The sequence below is a fragment of the Doryrhamphus excisus genome, linkage group LG8 (assembly GCF_037039965.1).
Source record: "Doryrhamphus excisus strain RoL-2023G ecotype Guam linkage group LG8, RoL_Dexc_Guam_v1.1, whole genome shotgun sequence".
NCBI classification, from domain to species: domain Eukaryota; kingdom Metazoa; phylum Chordata; class Actinopteri; order Syngnathiformes; family Syngnathidae; genus Doryrhamphus; species Doryrhamphus excisus.
In genome coordinates this window covers 23,562,180-23,586,374 of record NC_136364.1, presented here as the reverse complement: position 1 = coordinate 23,586,374, position 24,195 = coordinate 23,562,180, and the positions used below count along the sequence as shown (strand labels likewise).

The 24,195-nt window shown below is 42.5% G+C and overlaps 1 protein-coding gene across 10 annotated transcripts in view; it reads right to left on the bottom strand.

Moving 5' to 3' along the window:
- Positions 1-162: 162 nt before the first annotated feature.
- The window catches only part of eif4g1b (eukaryotic translation initiation factor 4 gamma, 1b), a 32,549-nt gene continuing 8,516 nt past the window's right edge, over positions 163-24,195 (bottom strand). For 7 of the 10 annotated variants that reach the window (XM_058079694.2, XM_058079697.2, XM_078793070.1 and 4 more), the window contains 27 exons: positions 23,694-23,888; positions 21,201-21,303; positions 16,943-17,082; positions 13,877-13,969; positions 13,643-13,733; positions 11,534-12,493; positions 11,353-11,441; positions 10,473-10,668; positions 10,200-10,333; positions 9,376-9,501; positions 8,877-9,287; positions 7,586-7,732; positions 7,243-7,479; positions 7,044-7,148; positions 6,625-6,915; positions 6,063-6,171; positions 5,863-5,971; positions 5,364-5,566; positions 5,142-5,269; positions 4,821-4,993; positions 3,836-3,961; positions 3,658-3,739; positions 2,696-2,794; positions 1,959-2,093; positions 1,587-1,668; positions 1,235-1,375; positions 163-1,164 (listed from right to left, as the gene is read on the bottom strand). In XM_058079694.2, the coding sequence (XP_057935677.2) occupies positions 986-1,164; positions 1,235-1,375; positions 1,587-1,668; positions 1,959-2,093; positions 2,696-2,794; positions 3,658-3,739; positions 3,836-3,961; positions 4,821-4,993; positions 5,142-5,269; positions 5,364-5,566; positions 5,863-5,971; positions 6,063-6,171; positions 6,625-6,915; positions 7,044-7,148; positions 7,243-7,479; positions 7,586-7,732; positions 8,877-9,287; positions 9,376-9,501; positions 10,200-10,333; positions 10,473-10,668; positions 11,353-11,441; positions 11,534-12,493; positions 13,643-13,733; positions 13,877-13,969; positions 16,943-17,082; positions 21,201-21,303; positions 23,694-23,888 (4,884 nt within the window). In that variant the 3' untranslated portion in view covers positions 163-985. Of the gene's footprint in view, positions 1,165-1,234; positions 1,376-1,586; positions 1,669-1,958; positions 2,094-2,695; positions 2,795-3,657; positions 3,740-3,835; positions 3,962-4,820; positions 4,994-5,141; positions 5,270-5,363; positions 5,567-5,862; positions 5,972-6,062; positions 6,172-6,624; positions 6,916-7,043; positions 7,149-7,242; positions 7,480-7,585; positions 7,733-8,876; positions 9,288-9,375; positions 9,502-10,199; positions 10,334-10,472; positions 10,669-11,352; positions 11,442-11,533; positions 12,494-13,642; positions 13,734-13,876; positions 13,970-14,620; positions 14,906-16,942; positions 17,083-18,353; positions 18,514-18,808; positions 18,969-21,200; positions 21,304-23,693; positions 23,889-24,195 lie in introns of those variants that run through there. The other 3 variants (XM_058079699.2, XM_058079700.2, XM_058079701.2) reach the window with 3 other exon arrangements.

The following is a 24,195-nucleotide window of genomic DNA, read 5'->3' as shown; positions in this document are numbered from 1 at the left end:
ACTTTCTGGCAGCCGAGGAGAGAAAGATAAATACAGAGGGAAACTTTCACACAAGAAAAATACATTAGCAAAAAAAAAAATCTATTATACTGTATATTTACACAACTCTCCAGAAATGCATTTCCACTCATGGAAGCAAAAAAGGCCATAGGATTCATACTGTTAAACTTTTGAAGTGTTCTTTTTATAAGGTGGATTTTGAACTTTATAGCATTTTCAAGAACATCCATCTAAAATTCCAACAAGCTATGTAGCAAGGTGCAGAAACGCGTCCTTGTTCCTGCGCTCCTCAGGTCGTGTAGGGCAGCAAACAAGCGACACACAGCCAGCGTAGGTCAAGTAGGGTGGGGTTCGGGGTTGACGGGTGGTGGGGGCGGGTGGAGGGGACATAAAACCAAGTGTCATCGCCCCCCCCCAGCCAGCAGCAAAACGGTCAAAGTTCATCGTTGCTCTCTTCTGTGGCAGTCTTTGACAAGTCCTCAGGAGTCCAGAAGTGTCCTTTCTCAAATGTCCATGAGTTTTTGTGTAGTTTTTCCTTCCGTTTTGTATAAAACGCGCACTCCAATCATTCCGAACGGGGGGAAAAAAAATGAAAAAGCTAAGCGCCCACGTGTAATCACACACCAAAGGCAAGGCGTCACAATAATTCATCAAAAATAGATATATTTGTGAAGAGCTTCTAGCGTTCATATATTCGTCAGCATAGTTTGCCGAGGTAAGGGAAACCTGTTAACTTCAAAATGGCGTCTCCTCCTACTTATTCTTCTAATCCTGCCATTTCATTAGAATTAGCACATTCAGTTGCAGGGGGGGGAAAAGACATGAAAAATGGCATGATCGAACGCTCGATCCATTATACAATCTCTCCCAGTTGAAGAATTTTTATTGCTTTTTTTTCTGTTTATGCAGAAGGATTTTGCAGATTCAGGCTGGTCTGAATCGTCCTCGTAACGTCCTCTCATTGATATTGGACCAGTCCAAGTGCTTAAACGTTGTCGGATTCATCCTCCTGGTGCAGCCAAGTGAAGAAGCCTGTGACAGACATGAGGGCCACACCCTTGCCCTGCTCCTCGGCGGGGTCCTTGCTCGACTCCCACTTGTAGAAGGCCTCTTCTCTGATGACTTCCTCATCGTAAAGCGTGTCGAAGAACATTCGCAGCAGATCTGATGGTTGTACAAGTGATGTGACAATGAAAAAGAAGCTCATCTTGCGGGATTGTACTTGGCCACTTACTGGCTGGTTGCTCCATGTGGACCATGAGAGCCTGGAGGGCATAGAGCGCCTGCAGCTCCTTTTGCTCATCATTTAGGAATTTCTGCATCAACTTGGCCCTCTGGCTGATCACCTCATCATTCACCTTGTAGGGATTGTCACCTGTGGATTATTTTGGATTTAACACGAGTAGATGTCTCACAATACCCACATCACAATGCTTTTCTTCTGGTGCCTGGGATTTCCTTCTTTGACGGCCCTTGAACGCGCCATAGTTGCAAAGTCCATGCAACGCAACACAATAGATCCAATATGCTCACAGATTTCATCATTTCTATAGATATGAACGGAGAAGGTGAAGAGAACAACTCACAGATGATCGCCGACTGGCAGATGCAGGTCATCAAGGCTCTGATGAACATGTGGGAGGCGGTCTGCTGCTCATCCAGATTGGCCTTAACAGAGAAACATCGCCATGATCACCGTGGTAAACGTTAAGAGTCATTATGGCTTAATGACTTACTCTAGCCAATCACAAAAACACAAACTAGCCGCGTATTCAAGAGCTCTGCAAGCTTGGGTACGTCACTTCTCCCAAACTAATGGTTAGTGTTCCCAACCTTGGAATATTACAATAACAATCCTGGTTCCTAGTCTCCTCACACAATAATACAGACAACTTTAACACAGGCATGAAAAGAAAAACAATATTTCATAGCAATTGTTCATAAAAGAGAATACAAACTTCAATCCAGTCAAGCATTCTGTGGTTGTCAGCCTTATCCTGGATCAGTCTTTCAAGCTGCTTGGTCAGCTCTGCACAACTCATTTCCTTCTTTTTGCTTTTCTCAGGCTCTTCGCTCAGTGTGAACGCCACGTTCTTTGAGAGAAAAGAAATGACCGATCATTTCATTTGCCACTTAAAAAAAAATCAAACCCAGTAGAAAAGTGTGCGTCTAAGTTGAATACAAGAGTTTATGCTCTCCTCAGCGATCTTCAGCTATACAGCTAGTTAACATGAACATTTGGACAGGATTTCATTCAATAAATATCCTTAGTTGCAACAAATACAAACAAAACACAAACAATAAGTACTTACCATACTAAATACCTTCACATCTAATACATATTCAGTTCCCAAAAGGAATGATCACCCACCCAAAACACTGACATAAACTTGTTAATATAATAAATATATATATATATATATATATATATATATATATATATATATATAGAGAGAGAGAGAGAGAGAGAGAGAGAGACAACTAACGCATGAAGCCGTTTTGTGTACTTATAAGAAAAGATGGAGCAGATTGCCGCTCTGAAATGTTGGCTCTGTCATGCGTGCAGAAAAGAGGGCTTCTGGTTTACACTTCCTGTTATTGGTTGCTATTTTTAATCCACCACCAGAGGTGCCAAAAACACGTTGAATGAACACCACCATCATCACAAACACAAAGTTTGAGGACAACGTCTCACCTTTTGTGTCACAAACTTGTTGACATCTACGTCCTCAGGGAGGAAGTCTTTCCATTGGAGTTCCGCCTCCCTCCACGTTGTGCCCACCTTCTTATGGCTCTAGTGAAGGGATGGTTCCACACGGACAAACCTCATTAAAACATCTAATTGTAAATAAAGCAGTCCTACACATTGTATTGCCTCCTTCCTATAGCCCAGTATTAAGTAATACTCACATGTTACACAGTGGAGCCTGTTTACGTCCACACCCTTCGGGCCGGCTGACTGGCGCTAACATAACTGGTTGTCGCTTAACCGAAACTAACCATTGCTTGCTCATTTACTTGTGACATGCAGCCAGAGACATAAGGAGAACGGGTGATAATACATGATTTTTTTAACCTACGGCCTTTTGTTGACATGCTTTTCCTCCGTTTTCTGAATACAGTACTTTTATCTGGATTCTTGTGTTATACTAAACTCTTATATATCTATATATAGAACGTAATTACATTGCTGCTGTCGTTTCACGCTGCTTTGCGATGAAAAAACAATCAACCAAAAGGCCACATAAATTCAAATTTCATGTCAACAATAACAGCCGATCATTTTTAATAGTCTTTTTTTCATATTTGTTTTTCTCGCATGACAACTCCCTACCAGACAGATCTCAATTCGACAAGTGTTTGATTCCAAAGACAAATTCAGGAAATAAAAAAATAAAATAAAAATAAACCTGAAGTAGCGTATTTATTAGGGATGAGCCAGATACTCGTTATGAACGAGTATCCTGAGTATTCTGATCAATCCATGTCCATTTCAGACTTAAATTAATGCACAGGTGTAAGCCCCAAACATTTCTGGTTCAAAGCCACTCACTTCTGACACAATGAAGAAAAACTGAACAAATCATGGACATAGCAGCATAGCTCTCGAGTAGATGTTTGAATCAAAAGTAGGTATGGCATTGAGGATGATCTCACCATTCCTTTGCAGAGTAAATTGAGGATCAGGGCCAGCAGGTCTCCAGCTTTGCCCATGGATATCAATGGCTTTGAAATCTCCCTGTCAAACAACAGATAACGTTGACATCCTTTGTAAAATATCTCCCTTAGAAACCATTAGAACCATGGAAGAGGTACACAGTGGTCCGAGACTGACTTGAAGAGCTGTCCCATGGGGATCCCTCCCTCGTGGAGAATGGGGGTTATCAGTTCTGACAGGTAGAGCCAGATGTGAGGGATATCTATTGCCATTTCATCAGCTATCTCCAGGATTTCATGAAGCCTGCAAAAAACAATGAAAACGTCATTCAAGGAAGGAAGCGATACACACTGCTAACACTAACAAAACCTTATAGCAGAGGTAGGGAACCTATGGCTCGGGAGCCAGGTAGGGCTCCTTTGATGACTGTATCTGGCTCTCAAGCATTTCTTACCACAATAAAAATGTATTTTTGCTAACATTTTAAAGTAAACATCACAGAAATGACTGTTAAAAATAATATTCAAAATCAACATCTTTCTTATGCATTTTAATTCGTCCATCTATTTTCTACTGCAATACGGCCAACCATATCCATCTTTCCTGATGATATTTTCCAGATTAAATACCAAAACTTGATTATTACTGGGTAATGCGGTAGTCTACCTCGGTCATTGAGATGTCAACATGTAAATATAAACTTTTCTCCTTTAGTCAAATAGTCACCTAGCTAAAGTTGCAGAACCAAGCCTTCTGGCAAAGATGGCCAAAAGAATGAAATATACTGAGTATGGTGCAAAACTATGCAGCAGCAGAAGTTGTATTAATGGCAACAAGTATTTGATTTATTATTAGACACTGCGCTGCTCACGAAAGTGTGCTGGCCACACCCCATTGGCGTGGGGTAGTGTGCCTGGTCTACGTAATTAGAACCCATTATATTTAAAACTGTTGGTCTTACATAAAAATGCACACATTTTATTGCATTCAATGTTTAAAAAAAATGTATATGGCTCTCACAGATACACATTTTAAAATATCTGGCCTTCATGGCTCTCTTAGCCAAAAAGGTTCCCGACCCCTGCCTTATAGAGACAACATGAAACACAAGACCACATATCCAGGCCATAACCATATGATGAGGACTACACATTGTACTGACCCTTTGTAGAACTGCTGTACCGGAAGGATGCCGGCCTTCATGAGCTGCTGCAGCAGTCTGCCCATGTTCTCTCTGGCCAGGTTGCTACGCTCCAGCGTCAGCTCCAGCCCACATTGGACAAACACAGACAGCATTTGAGGACAGTTGATTTCCTGGACACACTGTAAAGGCTCCTGTGGAGACAGATACAGTCATTGGCAACAATACGCCACGCCACGTAGGTCATACATTTGTGTAACTACAGTACTGGACATATCAGACATCTTCTGTTCTATCGTTACAATGTATCCAAGTGTTAATTGTCTCAAGTTGCAGCGCAACCTTGATATCAATGTTATGGAGGTATTCTTCGATGATGGCTTTGGATTTCTTGGTTAGCTCTTCCACGGTCAGTGAAGGCTTGGGGGAGACCTGGGTAGGTGGAGGTGTGGAAGATGTTTCCCTCCTCACTGTTTATGCATTGAAAAACAGAAAAGGTTCTGAGAGCGTTGAAGAAAAATAGTACACGCAGAAACGATACAAGTAACCGTCAGGTTCTCTCACCGTTCTCTCTGCCCTGATCTCTGTCATCTGTCCTGTTAGCTACTCTGCGGACTGGATCTGCCCGCTCCCGACTCCGCTCATTTTCCCGACTGAAGCTGCGTGTAGGTGCAACCTGTATCCGGTGTCGATCCCTGTCATCGCGTCGGTCAAGACCGTGATCGGAGCGATCAAATTGCTCCCCTCGTTCTCGGCTTGAGCTGTTTCTGAAACCATCATCAATGGAAAAGGCTCAACATGACACGTCTGACAATTGATAACATTGACAACTGTAGCCAATGTGGAAAGATATTAAGCTAGAATAACTAAGAATGACATCTATTAACTGAGGTTAAAGTGTACATCTGTAGCTATTCGGTGAGAAAGCATGAATATGACATCATATCATATCTGTGAGCGTAGATCTATTGCGTCACCGCCAGGATGTCACCCCTAAAGTTACAGACATGCAATGTTCCCAAGCTTGTGACATCTGCAAGTATAGTAGCTTTCCTGGACTCACCTCTGAGGAACACGCCTGTCCGACTCCAGTGAAGAACCTGACGCGGACTGCTGCAGAGCCGAGTACCTGTTGAGAGTGCTGGTAGCCGGACGGGCACCCGTTTCTGGACCTGGGATGACAAATACCCCCAAAGCTTTTAGCTGTAAGGCCAAACGAGGGGTGAAGGATCTCCCAGGATATTGATATATATCGGGACCAACCGGAATCAGGAGCCTTAGTGCTGCTACCCCCGCTGCTTCCTCTACCCCAGCTCAAAGCGCCCTTGCCTCCGGGAGCAAGACACTGACTGTGGGCATCAAAAGCAGATGTCTGGAAAGAACAGAGGATGAAAACATTTCATATAAGAACAAGAGCGACTGCTCCGTTAAGTTCTGTTAAAGTGGTGGATGTTTTCATTTGAAATTGTGTAAAAACATGAAAATATGTAGCAAGTATGGCTTGCAACTGAGATCGCAGCACTGACTGTGTACTATGGTTTCAGTTTCTTGTCAGATCCCCATTTGAGATTTCATTCATTCTCTACCGCTTGTCCTCACGAGCCTATCCCAGCTGTTTGGGCGAGAGGCGGGGTCCACCCTGAGATTTTTTGTGTTGCTATTATATAGATACACATTATGAAGCCTAAATCTGTTTGGTGGATGAACATCCATTCATGTCAGTGTTATCCATGTGATTCCAGTTGTAATTATCTATCAATCAATCAATCAATCAATGGTTATGTTTGAAGCAGTGTGGAAAGAACAGTATAGCTGAAAGAACTACCTTTGTGATTTTACTAAGGCGTGAGCCGTCATAAGGTCGGTTCTTGCAAATGGAGACTGTGTTCCAGCCGTCATCTTGCGGGGAAACACCGCGACTAGGAGTGTGAGGTCCCCCACGACTCCCTGATCCTGCTCCACCCATCCTACTTCCTGGCCCACCAACAGACTCCTTCTTGGAGATGAGAGCTTGCTGCACTTTCATCTGCTCTCTGTGCTCTTCCAGCTCAGCTTCTTTGTGGATCTGGTCAATAGTCTTGGGGCCTTGGTCGCCTCGTCTGGGCACCCAGTTATTCTGAGATGGCACAGGGGGAGGATGAATGCACAACATACAGTAGCTCAGCTAGCAAAACTGAGCAGTGTAAAAGAGTTCAAAAACATTTAAGGGGATCATAAAACAGTTGGGTAGAGTGTAGAGGTTACCTCTCGAAGGTCTACCACATCTTGTAACATAAAGCGGATCCTGGAGGTGGTCTTCCTCTCCTTTATTATTTTCTCCATCTGATTAAAGTACTGGTCCATGCGAGGCTAAAAACCCATTGCAATGATATTTGTATTGTACGTCGTTATCTTGAGTTTATCAATCAAATCGCAGTGAATGCAACTTCGGTGTGTGCTGTACCTTGGCCTTCTCAAAGTCTAGGTCCTTGCCAATGGTGGACAACAGTCTGCACAGGCACTCTAGGGACTCCTCGTCGTGGTTTTTGAGTAGTTTTACGATGCAGTCGTGCATGATGACTTCTGTGAGCATCTTGAACTTAAAAAGCTCACCGATGAATTTAATATTCCCGAGTGAGCGCTTCCTAGCCTTGTATTTTGCCTCTTCCAGCTCTTCCATTAACCGTTGCTTCTTCTCCTCCTGTTGCAGAAGCAAAAACAAATAGAGATGACAGAAAATGCAGAAGCCAAAGAGATTTTAACATTGAAACATTTGAACCAAAATGATTTACTTATCCAATTCCTACCTCTGTGGCGGCCTCCAGCTCTTTTTGCTTCTTCTCAAAAATCTCATTGTCATCTTTATCCTTCTCAAACTCTTTCTGACATCGATTCAGTAGCAGCTTCCTGAAATTCACAGTGTCTCCCGGCTTATCTGTAGCTTGGACTTTCAGCTAATAAGATAAGAAACATGCATTATTGGCAAACATACCCACAGCACTGCCATGAATGTCATATTCTTTTGGGCCTGTAATTATCTATTTGGGATCATTCAACAGGAAGGGAAGAGTGTTCCTAACAGTAAAGAAGCCCCTGCTGCCAAAGTGACACTAAAGGATTGAGCTATTTGGTGACAAAAAATGACAAGTATGTGTGTGGGAGTCGACGTACTGCACAGTGTTTGGACCTCAGATCAAAAGCCAAAGGCAGATGAAACATGGACATAGTTGCGTGTCCCAACATGACAATGATCCCTAACATTGGACTATGCTTAAAAGCGGTGTCTGTGCCAGAAAACCAACCAATTTAAATAAGTTAAGCAATTCTGCAAGGCAGTGTGGTATAGTATATGTTGAAAATGATACCAAAAGCTAGTTGACACTAACAAAAAAGTATCTGGTCACGGTGCAACAAGTTGAGGAACATGAAATGAAATATTAGTGCGGTGTTTGAGCCTGTCTACACAATTTTGATGCTGTGTATGATGGAACCAATTCTTGTTTTTAAAAATAACTGATGCTGTACTTTGTATTATCATATTATCATTGCACCCTGGACAAAGAATTCATCAAATAAATCATGAAGGGGCAAGAAAAATATGACATTCATGTCCGTGATGACTTTCGCCATTTGTAATTGAAAAGCTACGTATGTCGAGAAAAGGGCTCCTCAATTCCATCATTTTAGTCTGTGGCTCCCACATGTGGCAGCCGGGTTTACATATTGTCCGATGCTGTTTTGAAACGGTGCCTGTGTTTAAACAGTTCCTAAACCGGTAGCTTAAAAAATAAATCATACCAATTGGAGAAAAAAGAATTTCTTACTTGCATAATAATTAAATAAAATCATAACTAAGTAATAAATTTACCAATTTACAAATTTTTTTACCAAAATTAAAGCATGGAGCGATCGTGTTTTGCGTTGAACTTGAAGTAAGTTGGATCAAGTGCTGATTTACTACAGCTTCCTTATGGACTGCGGCAGCTGTTAAACGGCTATGAAAAGCATCTGATGGCTCGTTACCAGAGCTAACAAAAATAATAACCAACTGTTAGTCAATAAAGCATTTACATATGAGTGACCAGATGAAGTACTTACCCCCATAACACAGCGGCACATACTGGCGTAGGCCACGGAAAAGTCAGGTTCAGAGATAGCCTTTTCAAAGGTGAGGTCGATGACACCTTTCAATCTCTCCTCAGTGTCAATCTTAAGTTCTGTGACTTGTTTCATCAGCTGCTGAAACTTTTGAGGGGTCAGTTTGTTGAGAATACTGCGGACGCTTTTAAACAATTCCTGTGTTTTTAGTTGATCTGGATCAGTATCTGCAGTCTCATCTGGTGTACGACTACACATAGATTTTTTCACTGAAGGCTTCCATGCCTTCTCTGCCTTGTTCAGCTTCACGTCGTCATTGAGTGACATGCTGGTAATGATTTTCCTTGGCTCTTTCCTTTGCATCTGTTGAGAGCGACGTGGGCCACCTACCATAGCTCCCATACCTGGAGGCTAGAAAAAGATGGGAGAGAGGGGCAATCAGGACAAAATAATTCCATTGGCAGTGTGTGACCTTTTGATGTAGAAAGAAATTACGTACTGGTCCTCTACCTCCTACCCCCATGCCCGGCCTGCCAAGGTTGGCAAAGGAAGGTGTGAAATCCGGACCACAGTTCATCCCAGGTAGCCGACTGGGGTCAAGCTGGCGCAGAGGAGTCTTATTAGCCTGAGCAGAAGGACAGATGAAGAGATCACAAAAGGCAAAAACATATCATCTACTGATGACGCAGCATCAAGGGCAAGGGTAGGTATCTTGCCCAAGGATGCTTCCACCAATCTATCACCTGAGCCATGATTTTTGACCTTTTAAAACATTGTTCTTAAACCTTATAGTCACATGATGGACACCTTGTTTGACTTAAAATGCAGTTTTGAATTATATATATTTCTTTAATGGATGACCACTGAGCTACACTTACAGCTTCAAAGATATTTAAGAAACCAGCAGACGGTGTTGGTCTGATCGGCCTAAATCTGAGAGCCTCTGACATAAGATACCATGATCTACACCGTAAAACACTTTGGAGAGGTCTAAAAAAAGTGCATCATTTAAAACCTGTATCAGTTACTATGCTGTGCTGTATCCTGAAGCTGTATGGGGGGGCGTGACCAGAGCTGAAGCGCCGGTGTTCCCTAATGTCATCATTCACCAGCTTTTCAAGAACTCTTGTCAAGATACAGAGGAAATGGGTGGATCATTGTTCATGCGGGCTGGGTGACCTGTGTAGAGTATATGCGGTGGATATAATCACAAATTTGTGATAATGTTCAAGACAAAAAAAATGCTGATGTAACTATGATGTTAGCTATTTTATGGTAAAAGGGTACATATATCATGTTTTTGGCAGGTCGTTAATGTCTGACCTTGTCCAGGACAACATCACTGATAGCAGGAAGACCCTCCGGCTTGTTCATGCTGACCGAGGCGAACTGGAAACGCAGCAGAAAACTCCTGTCATATTTTTTCTTCTCTTCTGGATTGACTGGCTGCCATTGTTCTGAAAATATAATATGGAATGGAAATGGAAATGGGAAAAATGGGAAACACACCTCTTGCTTACTGTACAAAATAAGAGAAAGCTTTATGGATTATACTGAATTGCCTGCAAAAGCCACTGAATGACATTATAGACCCACCTTCTTTATACTGGTACTTCTTGTCCGTTGCAGTCTGCTCAGGATCATCTGGCTGAATATTCTCGGCATCCAGCTTGTCCTCCTTGTCCTCCCAGGTCAGGTCTGCATCCTCTACTGCTGGAGGAGGAGCAGGAGGTTGGGTTTCAGCTGATGGTGCTGTGACAATCTCAGGTGCTGGTGGTACAACTACCATCTCCTGGATCAGTGGGGGCAAGAGGGAGGAAATTAGGAGTCACTTTTTCTATTTGCAGTCAAAGGGCATGAATGTTAGATGAATGTCAAATTCATTTTGGCCCTTGATTATTTGTTTCAACCATTCTTTCACCATGGCAGAATGATGATGCAACACACATCTTCAGTGATTGGTCAAGCCAATGAGTGCTGTCAAACATGATTTTATGCTGCTGAACTAGCAGCTGCAGTCAATCATGATCACCAATAACCAGTTAATAGGGCTTGGCCATGTCAAGTTAAAAGGCATTCTGAAACCATCAGCACCATTTATCAAATTGATGCATGTATATATTTGAGCTTGCATTTAGATTTTTTTACTCTGTGTAAATGAGAAAAAAACCCAAAATAGGTCGGAAACTTGTGTAACAAAAAATCAGCAAACCTGTACGTTGTTTAGTCATTCCACCCAGAAAATGAATGGTTGAAATTAAGATAAGATTAAGATATGCCTTTATTCGTCCCTCAGGGGGAAAATTTGTAATTGTAAAAATAGACAAACAACAACTATATGTCGGTATCAATATTGGATCGGTTCAACATACAGGACATCAAATTATGTATCTAGCATGTCTATTACTTTGAGTTGGGACTATAATAAAACCTCCTGCTTACAACAGGAGGAATACATGAATGCAGAAACACCCACCTCTTTAAATGCATCTAATAGATCTCCCACTGCTTCCTTTTTGTTCAAATCCTTCATTTTCCTCTTTTTCTTTGGCACAGACACAGCAGCTACAGAAAGATAGACATTAAACCTTAAACTAATTCAAACACCTCACAATGAATTAGCCAAGATTTGCTGTCAATGTGTCAAAGTGACTCACCTTGCATAGTAGTTTCTACGAGGGCTGTGGGTACTATCTGGGGAGGACCGATCACCATCTCTGGGGTATGGTCATCCATTGGGCCTGGAGATGATGTTTCTCCTTTGGCGTTGGACTCAACGGATTGTGGTATCGGAAGGATTGTGGTATCCTTCTTGGTGTCAAGGGACACAGGATGAACCGTTTCATGGACCTCAGGCTGGGAAGGTCCCGTCTGGGCAGTAGGTCCAGTGGGAACCGCTGGACTGACGGTAGATGCCGACTCACCAACAGGTGCTGTACTTGTTTTCACGACTGATGTAGGCACTGCCTTAGTGGTGGCTTCGTAGCTTTTCACGTCAGGCTCAGCGATGGGGCTGTCATCGCACTCTTCCGTAGTAATAGCCGGGGCCTCCGGGTCTTGCAGGAATGAAAGTGGCAAACCATTGGGAAGGCGGAGCTCCTCAGGCTGAGCAATGGGAGACTCCAGAGGGGCCTCCAGGCAACTAGATGGTAATGTGGCCAAAGGCCGCTCTGGCTCATTCCCAGCCATGCCGTTTGAGATGGCGGAAGGAGTGTAGGATTTCTCCCGTAAAGAAGAAACATCCTCTGGCTGAATGTCCTCCTCTTTTACCACCTCTTCATCAAGCCTTGTTGCTGTCCTTTCTGGGATTTCCTGTCCAGTGGAGGTAGGCACAGGATCAGGAATGGGTGCAGGGTATGCAGGCACCTCGGGCGCAGATTGGGGCTCAGAAGTGAATACTCTAGGAAGTTTGGGGGCATCCATTACGTCTGCGATGGGAACGTTGGGCACAGGGCTAGAAAGAGAGTTGCAAGGCGATCCTGGGGCTTCTGATACTAGAGGAGGTGCAGTGGGATTAATGTTCATGTCAGAGGAGGTGGCCTCTGTGGGGTGGCAGTCATTCTTAACAGTATCAGGGGGCTGAGGCAGATGAGGCAGCAAAGGATTTTCTCTGTCATCTGAAATGTCAAAAATCAGAAAGATTATAGATTTATTTTTTTTTTTTACAATGATACCAATGCTTCTTGTATCTCTTTGACCCTTACTCAAGGTTCGAGTTGTAACCTTAACTCTCTGGGGGTCGCAACAATTTGAGATCAAAAACAAAAATACGCTGGGAGAGCACTTATGTTGGACTTTAGGCTGCATGGTAGGTAGTACTTTTTGAGTTTTAGAATTTAACTTGTCATTGGCACACCTTATTAAGTCTGTTATTTAGTATTATTAGTTTAATCAGCTGTTAAGGCAGTGGTGTGCAGTCAGGACCAGCAAGGCCTTCGTCTGCTGGCCTAGCCATTACCAGAAGCACTGACCTATATATTAACCTTAAATTGTAGTAACTGCTTCATTTAATTATACTAATTTATTCTCAACAGTCTATTATCTTATCATATTGTCATTCTTGGCTGCAGGATGTTAGATGTTTGTCCAATCAGATTTCAGCTTCTATATGTTACCATATCAATGTAAATTTACAGGTGGATTGACCTTACCTGATCCCGCATTATATCAGCTGTGCCCATCACACTGAACACATCAGGCGGAATACTGGCCCTATTACGGCTCTTAGATGAGCTCCACAGCACATAAATTATGCCTGGTTGTTTCAATTTACCTTCAAATTGTAACAATTCTATCTTGCCACAACATCATATAGTCAGACATTAATTCATATCATGCCAATATTACATTATTGTCACATGGTGTACACAGCTCGTACTTGCCAGAAATGCTTATGACTCTTTAATGCTGCGTTTAAGCCTCTTGGCTCTCCCACGACAGTTTCCCTTCAAACCTCTCCTGTCATTTATCAGTTTAGGAGTCTGTGATCATGTCAGGACCGTGACATATGTACTTGATGATAATGTTCATTGAGGGCCAATGCCTTGAAAATGATTTGTGATGGTTGCCAGCTTTCAAAAATGAAATTGCTTTGATGCCTTTAATGCTCTATGTGGTCTATGCATTTGGCTGTCAGATACAACTTGGTGAGGTTGTTTTATCACCCTACCATAACTATTCCTCTGAACAAATATTATGCATATCCACACGACTGCCTAATCAATGCAGCATGGGACTAGACTGAAGTCTCCGCATATGGCACTCACCTGCTCTAACCGGTGCTGGTGCAACAGCAGCTGGGACACACTCAGCATTAGCTGTGGCCACTCCTGTACTGTCTGATCCAGATACGGCGGTCTGAAGAAATTTAAGCGTCAACATTTTTTGGTGGGAAGAATCACAAGCATGTCCAAATTTCAACGACAGCCATCGCATGATCGATAAGGTAGGTCAGTCAGGAAAATGACGAATCAGGTAAAGTCCACCATCGTGAAATTTACCTGTGGTGGGGTTGGGGTAGACCCGGTGCGGCCCCCTGACATAATCTCCTCTGTAATGTCTCGACCACCTTGGTTTGGGTCTCTTATTATTATCTGTTAAAAAAAACGGGGGAATCAGCAGTCAAAGACAGGAGTTATGCAGAGACAACAGAAAGGAACTAGGAAATCATTCACAAATGTGCTGCATTCTTAATATTGGATAGCATTGGGTTAACATTATAAAAGTGAGAGATGAGGAATAATGAAATATTGCAGGGGAAACACAGTCGTCTTTTAGATAGCAACAACCCATCATGCATGCCTTCTCTCATTTCATCAAAAGCTACGTTTCTCACATTCTAAACCTGCAAGAAGGCCAAAGCATGAATCACTACAGTCAAGTAAAATATGACCAGATGCCCTGTAGCCTCGGGTGCTTGTTAAAAAGTTGAACACACTACTTTGCTACTGGCGAGAGGGGGGAAAAAAATCATGTCTGATCTCTTATATATAGTATACATACATACACATATATACACACACAGCATTTTTGAAACATTGTCACACACTCACACAAACATACACTACATGCTTATTCTAGGAAGGCAATGAAACTGGTATGAGCCAGAATGCCACTAAATAAAGTGACGTGCACAGTCATGGGACTAAAGTGAAAAATGTAACCTTGAGCCAACACGGGCAACAAAGACACTCGCCTCTAAACTTTGACTAAAAAAATCCCAACGGTTGTTGAACATTACCAACCTTTATCAAGCTCGGTCCATTGGAAGCTATTTGTTACAAGAGCACATGAACAACTCTCTCGTCCTGGGACTGGAGCAGCAGCTCAAGCAAGGTCCAGGCTTGGCAAAACAAAAAACAAAAAAACAAAACCCACGAAGCAGACCGGTGGCAGAGAGCTTTCCCTAATCCCAACTCTCCCAGGCCGACAACAGAGCAGGGTTGGGCCAGGCTGTCAGTCGGCTTGCTAGCAACTTCACTCCCTCTCCCCTTCCCTCATTTGATGAACAGAACGGGGAGGAGGAAAATAGGATAGTCACTGGAGCTATGGTATTGGAATGTGCAACTCCCACCCACAGAGACTAACTGTTAAAGGGGCCCAGGAGGGAAGTAGGGGAGGGTGCAATATGAAGGAATGGGAGGGTTTTGAGGCAGGGAAGGCTATAATCAACCGAGCGTCTACTAGCAATAGCAGCCTTTTGCTTGTTCTTCCTCACTCTGAACGGACACGCTGCCCACTTGCAAAAGAACAGAGGAAACCAGCAGAACAGGAAGCGGGAGGGCCACAGAACCAAGAAGGGGAGGGGAGGATAGTTGGCCACGTGGAGCTGAGCAATGTGCTGACATGTCCCACAACCCCCTCCTGCTCCACTTTTTCCAATGACATGAAGTGAATGCAAGACAAAAAAAGAGAATTTAATGCCATCCGTGCACCTGACTGAATACATATTAACATTTCAGAGAGCTCAAACAGACACACTATATAACTTTGATGCAAAACCTGATGCACTCTGTTAAACAGACTAGTTGGTTCTTGGTTCTTTGCACACACCCTGCGTTAAATGTCTGTTGCAGTGCCAAAGACTGCACTTGCTTTCACTGCAATTCAAAAGGTTTTCAGTTGCATACGTGAGCACACAAAAACAGGTGGTGGAAGCACATTCAAACAAATGTGTCATTATTCCTCAAATGGCCCTTTCTCATGAGTGTCCCTGGGCCACGTCAAAGTCCAACCCTGGGCCACCCCAGTCTCTGATAAGCAGCCAAAGAGAGACCCAGCTAAAGGCTCAAGGCAAAAGAACAAAGCTCAAGGCATTTATTCAGGCACTGAATGCTAACCAGGCGTTATAACCCTAATGTATATAATACGAGAGAAAAAAAAAAACCCACACATACCGTATATGCAGTATATACAGCTCATACACGAGAAAGTAGAGCATACAGTATATTAACACATTTTAGAAATGGTTTTGCCAGTGTCAACTGTAATGTGTGTCTAAAAGAAAGACAATTAAATAGGCGGTCTTAAAGCAAAAGAAGATCTACATACAGTGCTCTTGAAATGGGACATGAGTGGCATAGTTTTACACAGCACCTCATGTTACAGTTAAGTTCACCACAGTCTATTTTAAATGCCATATGAAACTCTATTTTCACAATTTTAAAGCGGTGGTAATATGCTATTAGTAAAATCATATTCAAAGAAAGAAGAGAAATTGAGATTCCAAATAGAAAGCATCCTGCACAAACTAATGCATTATGTTTTGCAAATACAAAATGTACCTATCAAACAAATACATCCTGTTTCAGAAACAAATATAGCTTATTTTGCAAATACAAGAAACATAATTCTTCAATTACAAAAATGTGTGAATGTGAATTTTGTCACTCATGATTTAGACTCAAATGACAGCACCGTTGTAGCACCATTCAGTTGTGTTTTTTGATGTTGTATAAGCCGCACCGGTGTATAAGGTCCACCCACTAAATTCAGAGGAAAAAACTGATTTGTACATATACAGTATAAGCCACACCGGTGTATAAGCCCAACGTGTCCACGTCATAAAATGGCATATTTTGGCGTGCACAACTCTGTGACCAGGCAGCCCTTAGTTTGACAGGAGCCAATAATGACCTTTGCACTGCAAATTACATGATTATGCATTATGAGAAATCTTTAAGAGTTCTTTTTTTCATTTGATGTGTGTAAGTGTTAAGTTGCTGTGTGATGATTTTAGTGTTAGTAAGATGACATGTGAGTCTGCTATGTTGTTATACTGTTATATATAATGACCTCCTGTGATTTCCAGTGTGTTGACAAGCTAGTGAATGCACTGATGGGTAATGATGGCTCCTGACAAAGAAAGAGCTACCTGTTAAGGCCGCCAGGACGATTTTTATTTTATTAATGTTCATATGTGGTCCTCTTTGACAAGTGATGAACTGAGTGTGTATGCATATTTGGGAGTGTGGTGAGGATCAATAGAGTTCATTAAACTGGTTGTAAGAAAAATGGATCCCCAGTCTTCGACTGTGTTCTTTGTTAATAGAACATTGACTCTCTACCTGTTTACGTTCCCGTTTGGTGTGGATGTGTTGGGGAGGTTGAGGCGGTGGTTGCTGCTGTTGAGGGGCCGGGTTCATGATGACGGGTGCCGCCTGCACTGGAGGGGTAAACTGAGGCTGGGCTGGATAGTAGGCCCCCGCTGTGGATCAGACAGAGAACAATATTAATCAAAACACTCAGGCTTACTCCAACGGCCTTAAAATGACACTAACATAAGCCCGTCACAGAGAGACAAAGCAAACACACAACAGCACACCGTCTATGTTCACACAATCATTCATGTGAGGTCAAATGCAACAACTTTTTTAAGGGTCGAGGAGGGTCTCTCCTTATTTGCAATACAACAGCTGCAGCTTATGTTCTCATTGTCGGTATAACGTCATGACAGCAAAGGCAGTGCACTTGTACTTTAGCCATGTAGATGTCATTTGGAGGCGGAGATAATTAGCATGCACACTAAATGTATAGATCCATGAAGTGCTTTAAGTATATATACTTTTTGCTTTTAGTATTCATATTATTTGGGTGATGATCGGCGGGCCGGATGTGGCATGCGGGCAAACCTACCGGGGACCATGCTTCATACGTATATCCACAATATGAAAGATTTCTCTACTTGCCATATTCTTTATTCTTTGCTCTTATGAATGCATGTCATCAGCATTAAAATTGCACTTAAAACATATAGCATGAATAATGAAACAATAAGAAAAATGTCCCGAGTGTAGCCTTAAAACCAGGCAATAAATAAATAAGCAGCTACCAAAATAGACTTTTACCTTGTTTTCGGTTGTTTGCCGTGTAAATATGTCGGGTGCTTTCTGGCAATGTGGTGCGGCGTGGATGTATGCAGTACTGTTGTGGAATGTCAGCTCTGTTTGACAGTGCAAACATTGCACCACGGTGCCTTTTTGAGTTTGACATGATCTCAAATTTGGATACAGTAGCTTCTGTCATTTCCTTTGGGCCCTTTCCTTTCTTTCCCCCGGGCTGTTTTCTTTTGAGCCGCTCTCCACCCAATTTTTCAGTTCCAACCCCGCCATGCAGCCTGGATTTCATTTGATTAGTTACACTCATTAAATGAATCATCGAAGCAACAGAATAGAAAACAAAGCTTTTTTCCGAATCAAATTATTCAATTTAATCAAGAAATCATTGCAGCTCTGGTGTGGCTCCTCTTTTTAAAAAGTCACGGCATCCTAAAACATAACAAAATAGAACTTATTTTGTATCTGAATACAAATCGGTAAAAAATCTTGGAATTGTGCTCTACATCCCACTCCTCACGTAATCATTCACTCCTGTACCACCCCCATTATTAAATCTTATATATACATTAATCAAAGAAAAACATGTATGTTTGCACAGTAAAAAAGGCACTACAAGTACAAAGTACTTCTGTTGGCTTACCCGGTCAATAATGTCAACAAGACATTCTGTTCTTCTCCTAGATGGCCTTGTTACTAGCCTCAACAGTTTTAAAATTACCTCTTTGTCAAAGGCAAGTAATGACGTACTAAATATTCAAAAGCTCAACAGGAACTACACACTCCAACTGGCCACCCCTGCAAGCATAACAGTCCGACTCACATTACTGAGTCGGCATTGTTGACCAAGAGCAACACAGCCTAAATATAGTCAAAACCCACACAAGATCATTCGCGAGAGGGAGAGGACAGACCGAGAGAGACAGGGAGCAAGCTCACAACCAGAAAGCCAGGAGGAAGAATGTGACTTTCCTTGGACGCCATCCCCATGCTCTAAATAAGAGGCATGAGATACGAGTCATTAAGCACAGGAGCGTGAGCAGCTAAAGGGTGGGTGTGGGCTACAAAGACTGACAGGCAATTTTTGAAGACACCTACCCTGGGAGTCCACCCCCTGCTGAGACCCACGATTCCCCATGTTGAATGTCTGCCGAGTGCAAAATAAGGGATGAACAGCAAAATGGACAGCTGGTGGTTCTTCTCAGTACCCAGCATTGACTTATTCCTGCCCTCTCTACAGGTGGCAGCTTAAAATGATTTCTTTCAGTGCTGCTCTGCCTCTTTCAGTACCCCTCCCTCTGACCTTCGTGATTCCTTCCAGCTTTTCAGTTTTTTTTACCTCCCTCTCTCCCTCAAAAGTACATTGGCAGGCAAGCGGAAACGTACGTGGACTTTAAGACCACGGCAGCCCTCAGTTAAAGCAGCGCAACAAGGTTATATTGGTGAGTTACTCCATTGCATGATATTGTGGTAAGGACACCACAGCCTGCTAGCATGGAACATGCAAGCACACAGAAGAAGATCGGGTGAGACAGGAGATTAAGTTGACATCCCTCGGACTGGCTGTCTCACATGGACGAGCGGTTGACGAAAGAAATGTAAATAGCCATTCACATGTGACTTTCACCACAAACAGAAGGAGAATGGGCGATAATAAAAGTATTTTAAACCTACAGCATTTTGCTGACAGTGTTTTACTCCGTTTGTACTCCGTTGCAGAAAGGGGGACAAAGGAATGCCTCGACATCGACTACAAAAGAAAAAAAGCTATGTTGTAGCTTTGAAGGCAAGTGGCAGTTGCTTTCCTGTTGCCTCTTCCACCCTGTTCGTTTTTTTTATTGATTTTGACATCGCTGGTAATGATGGATTACTGTCAATGTAGCCTCTTTCACACTGACAATGAAAGACGGGAATGTTTTCCCCCTGTATGGCTGGTCAGTGTGAATGGCACAGACACTTTTATTATATGATTATAACAATTATAATTAATTAAAGTAATATCGTTATTACAATTTCAAGTTTTCAATTTCAATTACAAGTTTCAACATTGCAAATCATTTTTTTGCTGTCATTCTGGTTTGGGCCACAATCAATGTGAACTAGTTTCACCCTATTCACTTTCATTTTGATGGTTTTTAATGGTGCGGCTGGGACTGCTATTAATAGCTATGTGCTCCAAAGTTAACTTTGGCTAAGGTACTAGGATATGAGATCTCGATGACATATGTTACGTTGTATATGGGACATAATGCAAATGTGGAGCGGACAGAAGATAGTTGGTTGGCTAAGGAAAGCCATCACTAGGAAATGGTACAGGCTGGAACCTCCCACCCTGAAGGAATGGCGGGATATTATAAAAGAAATGTGGACAATGGAGTGACTGACTCACTTACTACTCCTGAAGGGAGATGTGTTTGAAGGAAGCCACCGCTACACACGAATAGATGCCTAAGCTATGGAAAGTGTAAATAGTAAAGTCTATATTAATATGTACTCCCACCCCTTTTTTTTCTTATTTCCTGTTGGGCTGTTGGTACGTTTTATGCCTGTTCTGTAGCCTGAAAACCAATAAAAAAGGAACTGCACTTTTTGGGGAATTTTGCCCATCATTCTCAATATTTATGTGAAACATGAACAAACACATATTTATTTGCCTTTTCTGTGCATTATAACACGAGAAAACGAGTTAATATGATAATACGGGAGGGGGGGTTACATTGTTGACGGAAGTAGCAATATATCAATGTACTTGTTCATGCATGATCACAGCATGTTTTGTAAGACGAAAATACATTACATCTAGTGATAGCAGATATTAAGGGAATGGGTTTAATATTCGTACACTAATTAGAGAAATCCAGCACAGCTATCTCTAAGCTCATTAGCAGTTTGGTCTAATGGACTTTGTGACGCATATTTCACGGTCACATGAAGAGTTATTTCGGGTCACAGGCGCTTGTGATGTCATGGTGTTTCATATGACACACAGAATGACTAAGCAAAAGCCCATCTCAAACAAAAGGCTTTAACTTAAAAAGCTGAATATTTTTTTTATCATCTGAACTTTCACTTTATGTCAAATGCCTGACAATATGCAGCAATACTCAGCTACTGTATCTACAGCTCCCTATTGCTAGATGCTTGCAAGCATGGGGGTCAAAGAGTTTCTTATAACCTACTGTTATGCACCAACACTTAAACACCCCTAGAGGGTGCAATGTGGTTGCAGATGGAATGATGTGAAAAAGACAAACTACCATTTACATTCACTCTCATGGGCAATTCACCTAACATGCATGTTCCAGGGCTGTTAAAGGAAAGGCTGCAAACCCACAACAAAACCACATGCACCACCGTGCTGTCCGATTACAACCTTTTCACTGTCAAATACACACGCCATATTGCTACTTTCTGCATGCCTGCCAGCTGGACTCAAACTAACCATACATTACTCAGCATGCAAGTGGCTCAGGCGAGGCCATACACTTACCATAAGTACTGTATTCAGCGGGGCTGGTGCCCGGGTAGAAACCTGGAGTCCCAGCTGGCACAGGGTATTGCTGGGGTGTGGCCACATAGGTTGGCGAGCGATACTAAGAAGAAAGGAGGGTGGACAATGCATTGTGAGGCAGAAAGAAAAGACTATTGAAAACACTCTGAATATGCCGGACTGACAGGGTTGAGCATGGCCTAAAATCCATATTGCAATATACATTACGGCCTCTTGAGATAACAATTTCTATCGTGATATATTCTTCAAACTTCATTTTCTACCGCTTATCCTCACTAGGGTTGCGGGGGTGTTGGAGCCTATCCCAGCTGTCTTCAGGTGAGAGGCGGGGTACACCCTGGACTGGTGGCCAGTCAATCCCAGGGCACATATAGACAAACAACCATTCCCACCCACATTCATACCTATGGACAATTTGGAGTGGACAATTAACCTAGCATGTTTTTGGAATGTGGGAGGAAACCGGAGTACCCGGAGAAAAGCCACGCATGCACGGGGAGAACATGCAAACTCCACACAGAGATGGCCCAAGGGTGGAATCGAACTCAGGTCTCTTAGCTGTGTGGCCTGCACGCCAACTACTCATCCTTTGTGCAGCCTGTTCTTCAAACTTAAAAAAATTTGTAATCGTAGCATGTCGTTTTGAGAACATTTATTGTGCAAAACTGTAATTGTATTCATTTAAGTAGAGGGTGATTCAGTACTGCACAAGCTGCAGACTAAAGTATTGAAAAAGTATTGTTTCTTTCGTTTGCCAAAACACCTTACAACAAGGCAGTTTTACAACCAAGACATAGAGGACACGAAAAATGATTGTCATGTTAATAAAGGAAGGGATAATTTGATAAATACTCAGTACTAGGCATAGATACAGATACTTCAAAAATATCGTTGTTTTTTTTTTGTTTAATTAAAGCAATACGTTATTTGCATAAAGAAGATACATCTTGGATAAGGCACACATACTTGTGACTGTAGAAAGTATTTCAAGTTTAAAAAGGTCTTTCCAATTGTGCCATGCCATAGGACTTGTGTGTCCAAGTGCAGCCTGGGGGCCATTTTTGGCCCTCAGTTTGTTTCTAATTGGCCCCAGCATACACAAAATAAATTATAAATAAGATATATTATTAGATATTACAATAATTAGTGCTTATGTATTTGTTTTCATATGTATATGGGATTACATTCCACAAGCCTTAACTCTAGACTTTGTACTAATTTGATATTTGACTACAGCTGAAGGCGTCGGGTATGATTCAGATGTTTTCTTGCTCATATGCAGAGGCAAACATTTATGAAGGGTTGATGAAATTGACTAAAAGACAGGTGACAGAAGAAATGTTTCGGTTTGACTACCGCTACTGTATCTTCGTGACATCATGTGGGATGTGAAGGGAAGTCTACCGTTGAAAGACCGCTCCAAAATGTAGCGTTCTGCATAAAGGTTTGTTATCCGCACTATACACATCACAAATCTGACTTTGTCTTCAACCTCTCAGAGACTGTGACATCTATGGAAAAATCCTCAACATTTCAAAAGGACCTCTATCACAACATCAGGCAAGTAATCAAAGGTCAATTCGTACGAGTTTGACCGAGATTCAAACTGTGTGCACAATTATTAAGCAAGTGAATATTGAAAGACAGAAAGATCTTTTATTTGTCACATGTACAATGTACATACAAATTCAACTCTGCATTTAAAGCATCCTCTTTAGGAGCAGTGGGCAGCCATCGTGCAGTGCTCGAGGACCGGATCCCCATCGTAGGTCAGCATGCAGGTCAGTAAAGCATATGTGGGCGACCCTGGGGACAATGTGGGTGGAAGTGTCTTGCCCAAAGACAAAAGCAGCGACTGAGACGGAGGAAGCAGGAATCAAACCCTACAGTTACAGGGCGACCCGCCATCTCTGTCTTTTTGACCACACAATCAATAAGTCAATGGTGTTCATAAAGCACCAGTTCACAACGAATGTTATCCCAAGGCACTTCACGCATTGAGCAGGGCTGGAACCAAGTTCCTCATACATTCAAAGAAAAGCAATTGGACCCCACAGGCAAAAAGAACCTCCCTGGTGGGGAAAGTAGTGGTACAGTCTGCATCCTTCGAGAAAGCCAGGATTTCCATGCAGGAATATTGTCACCGCCACCAAGTGTCTAGTCATTATGCTTTTACCTTAATGATGAAGAATAATTCCTCACCTGACCTAAATCCTAATGAAAACTTGTGGGCTCGTCTTAAAAAGGAGATTTACGGTAAAGTAAATCAGTACATCTCTCTGAGTGCCTGGGAAGCCGTGGTGGCCGCTGTGCAAAAGCTGATGGTTACCAGGTCAAGAAACCGACAGCCTCCATGAACACAAGCTCTCAAAATCCCCAATTTGCTTTTCAATAATAAAATGAATCCTAAAAAATACAACTTGTCTAATAATTGTGCACACAGTGTAGAATTCTTCACCAACTTCAACACACCTGTCCTGATATAAAATAGGCTGCTCCCTGTGGTGAGCTGGGGAAGGGCAACTGCTGTCCTGGGATCATCATCATTTGGGAACCAGGGCCCGGCTGGTACACGTGGGTGGGAGTCACAGGCCGAGGAGCACTGTTTGGTGGAACGCCACGAGGCCCGCTACTCGGAGGCAGACTTGCTCGATTGCTGTAGTAGGGCTGGATCACAGGGGACAAGAAGGAGAAAGGATGGGTGAAAAATCCAAATCAGGACAAATAACATGAACAGAAATGTGGGACGAAAGATGAACTGAATTATTGGTAACAAGGATGGCGTAAAAAAAATGCCCGACACTAATATATGACCTAAACCTTCCACTCCGAGCAAGAACATACAGTCCTGTCTCCTCATTGGGATTCTACTGCTGACCTGGGAGTTGACTGCTATAGCCAGAAAAATGAAATCAAGGCAAAAAAGCAAAGCACTGACAGACAAGTACAAGTACAGTACATAAACAGTACAGAG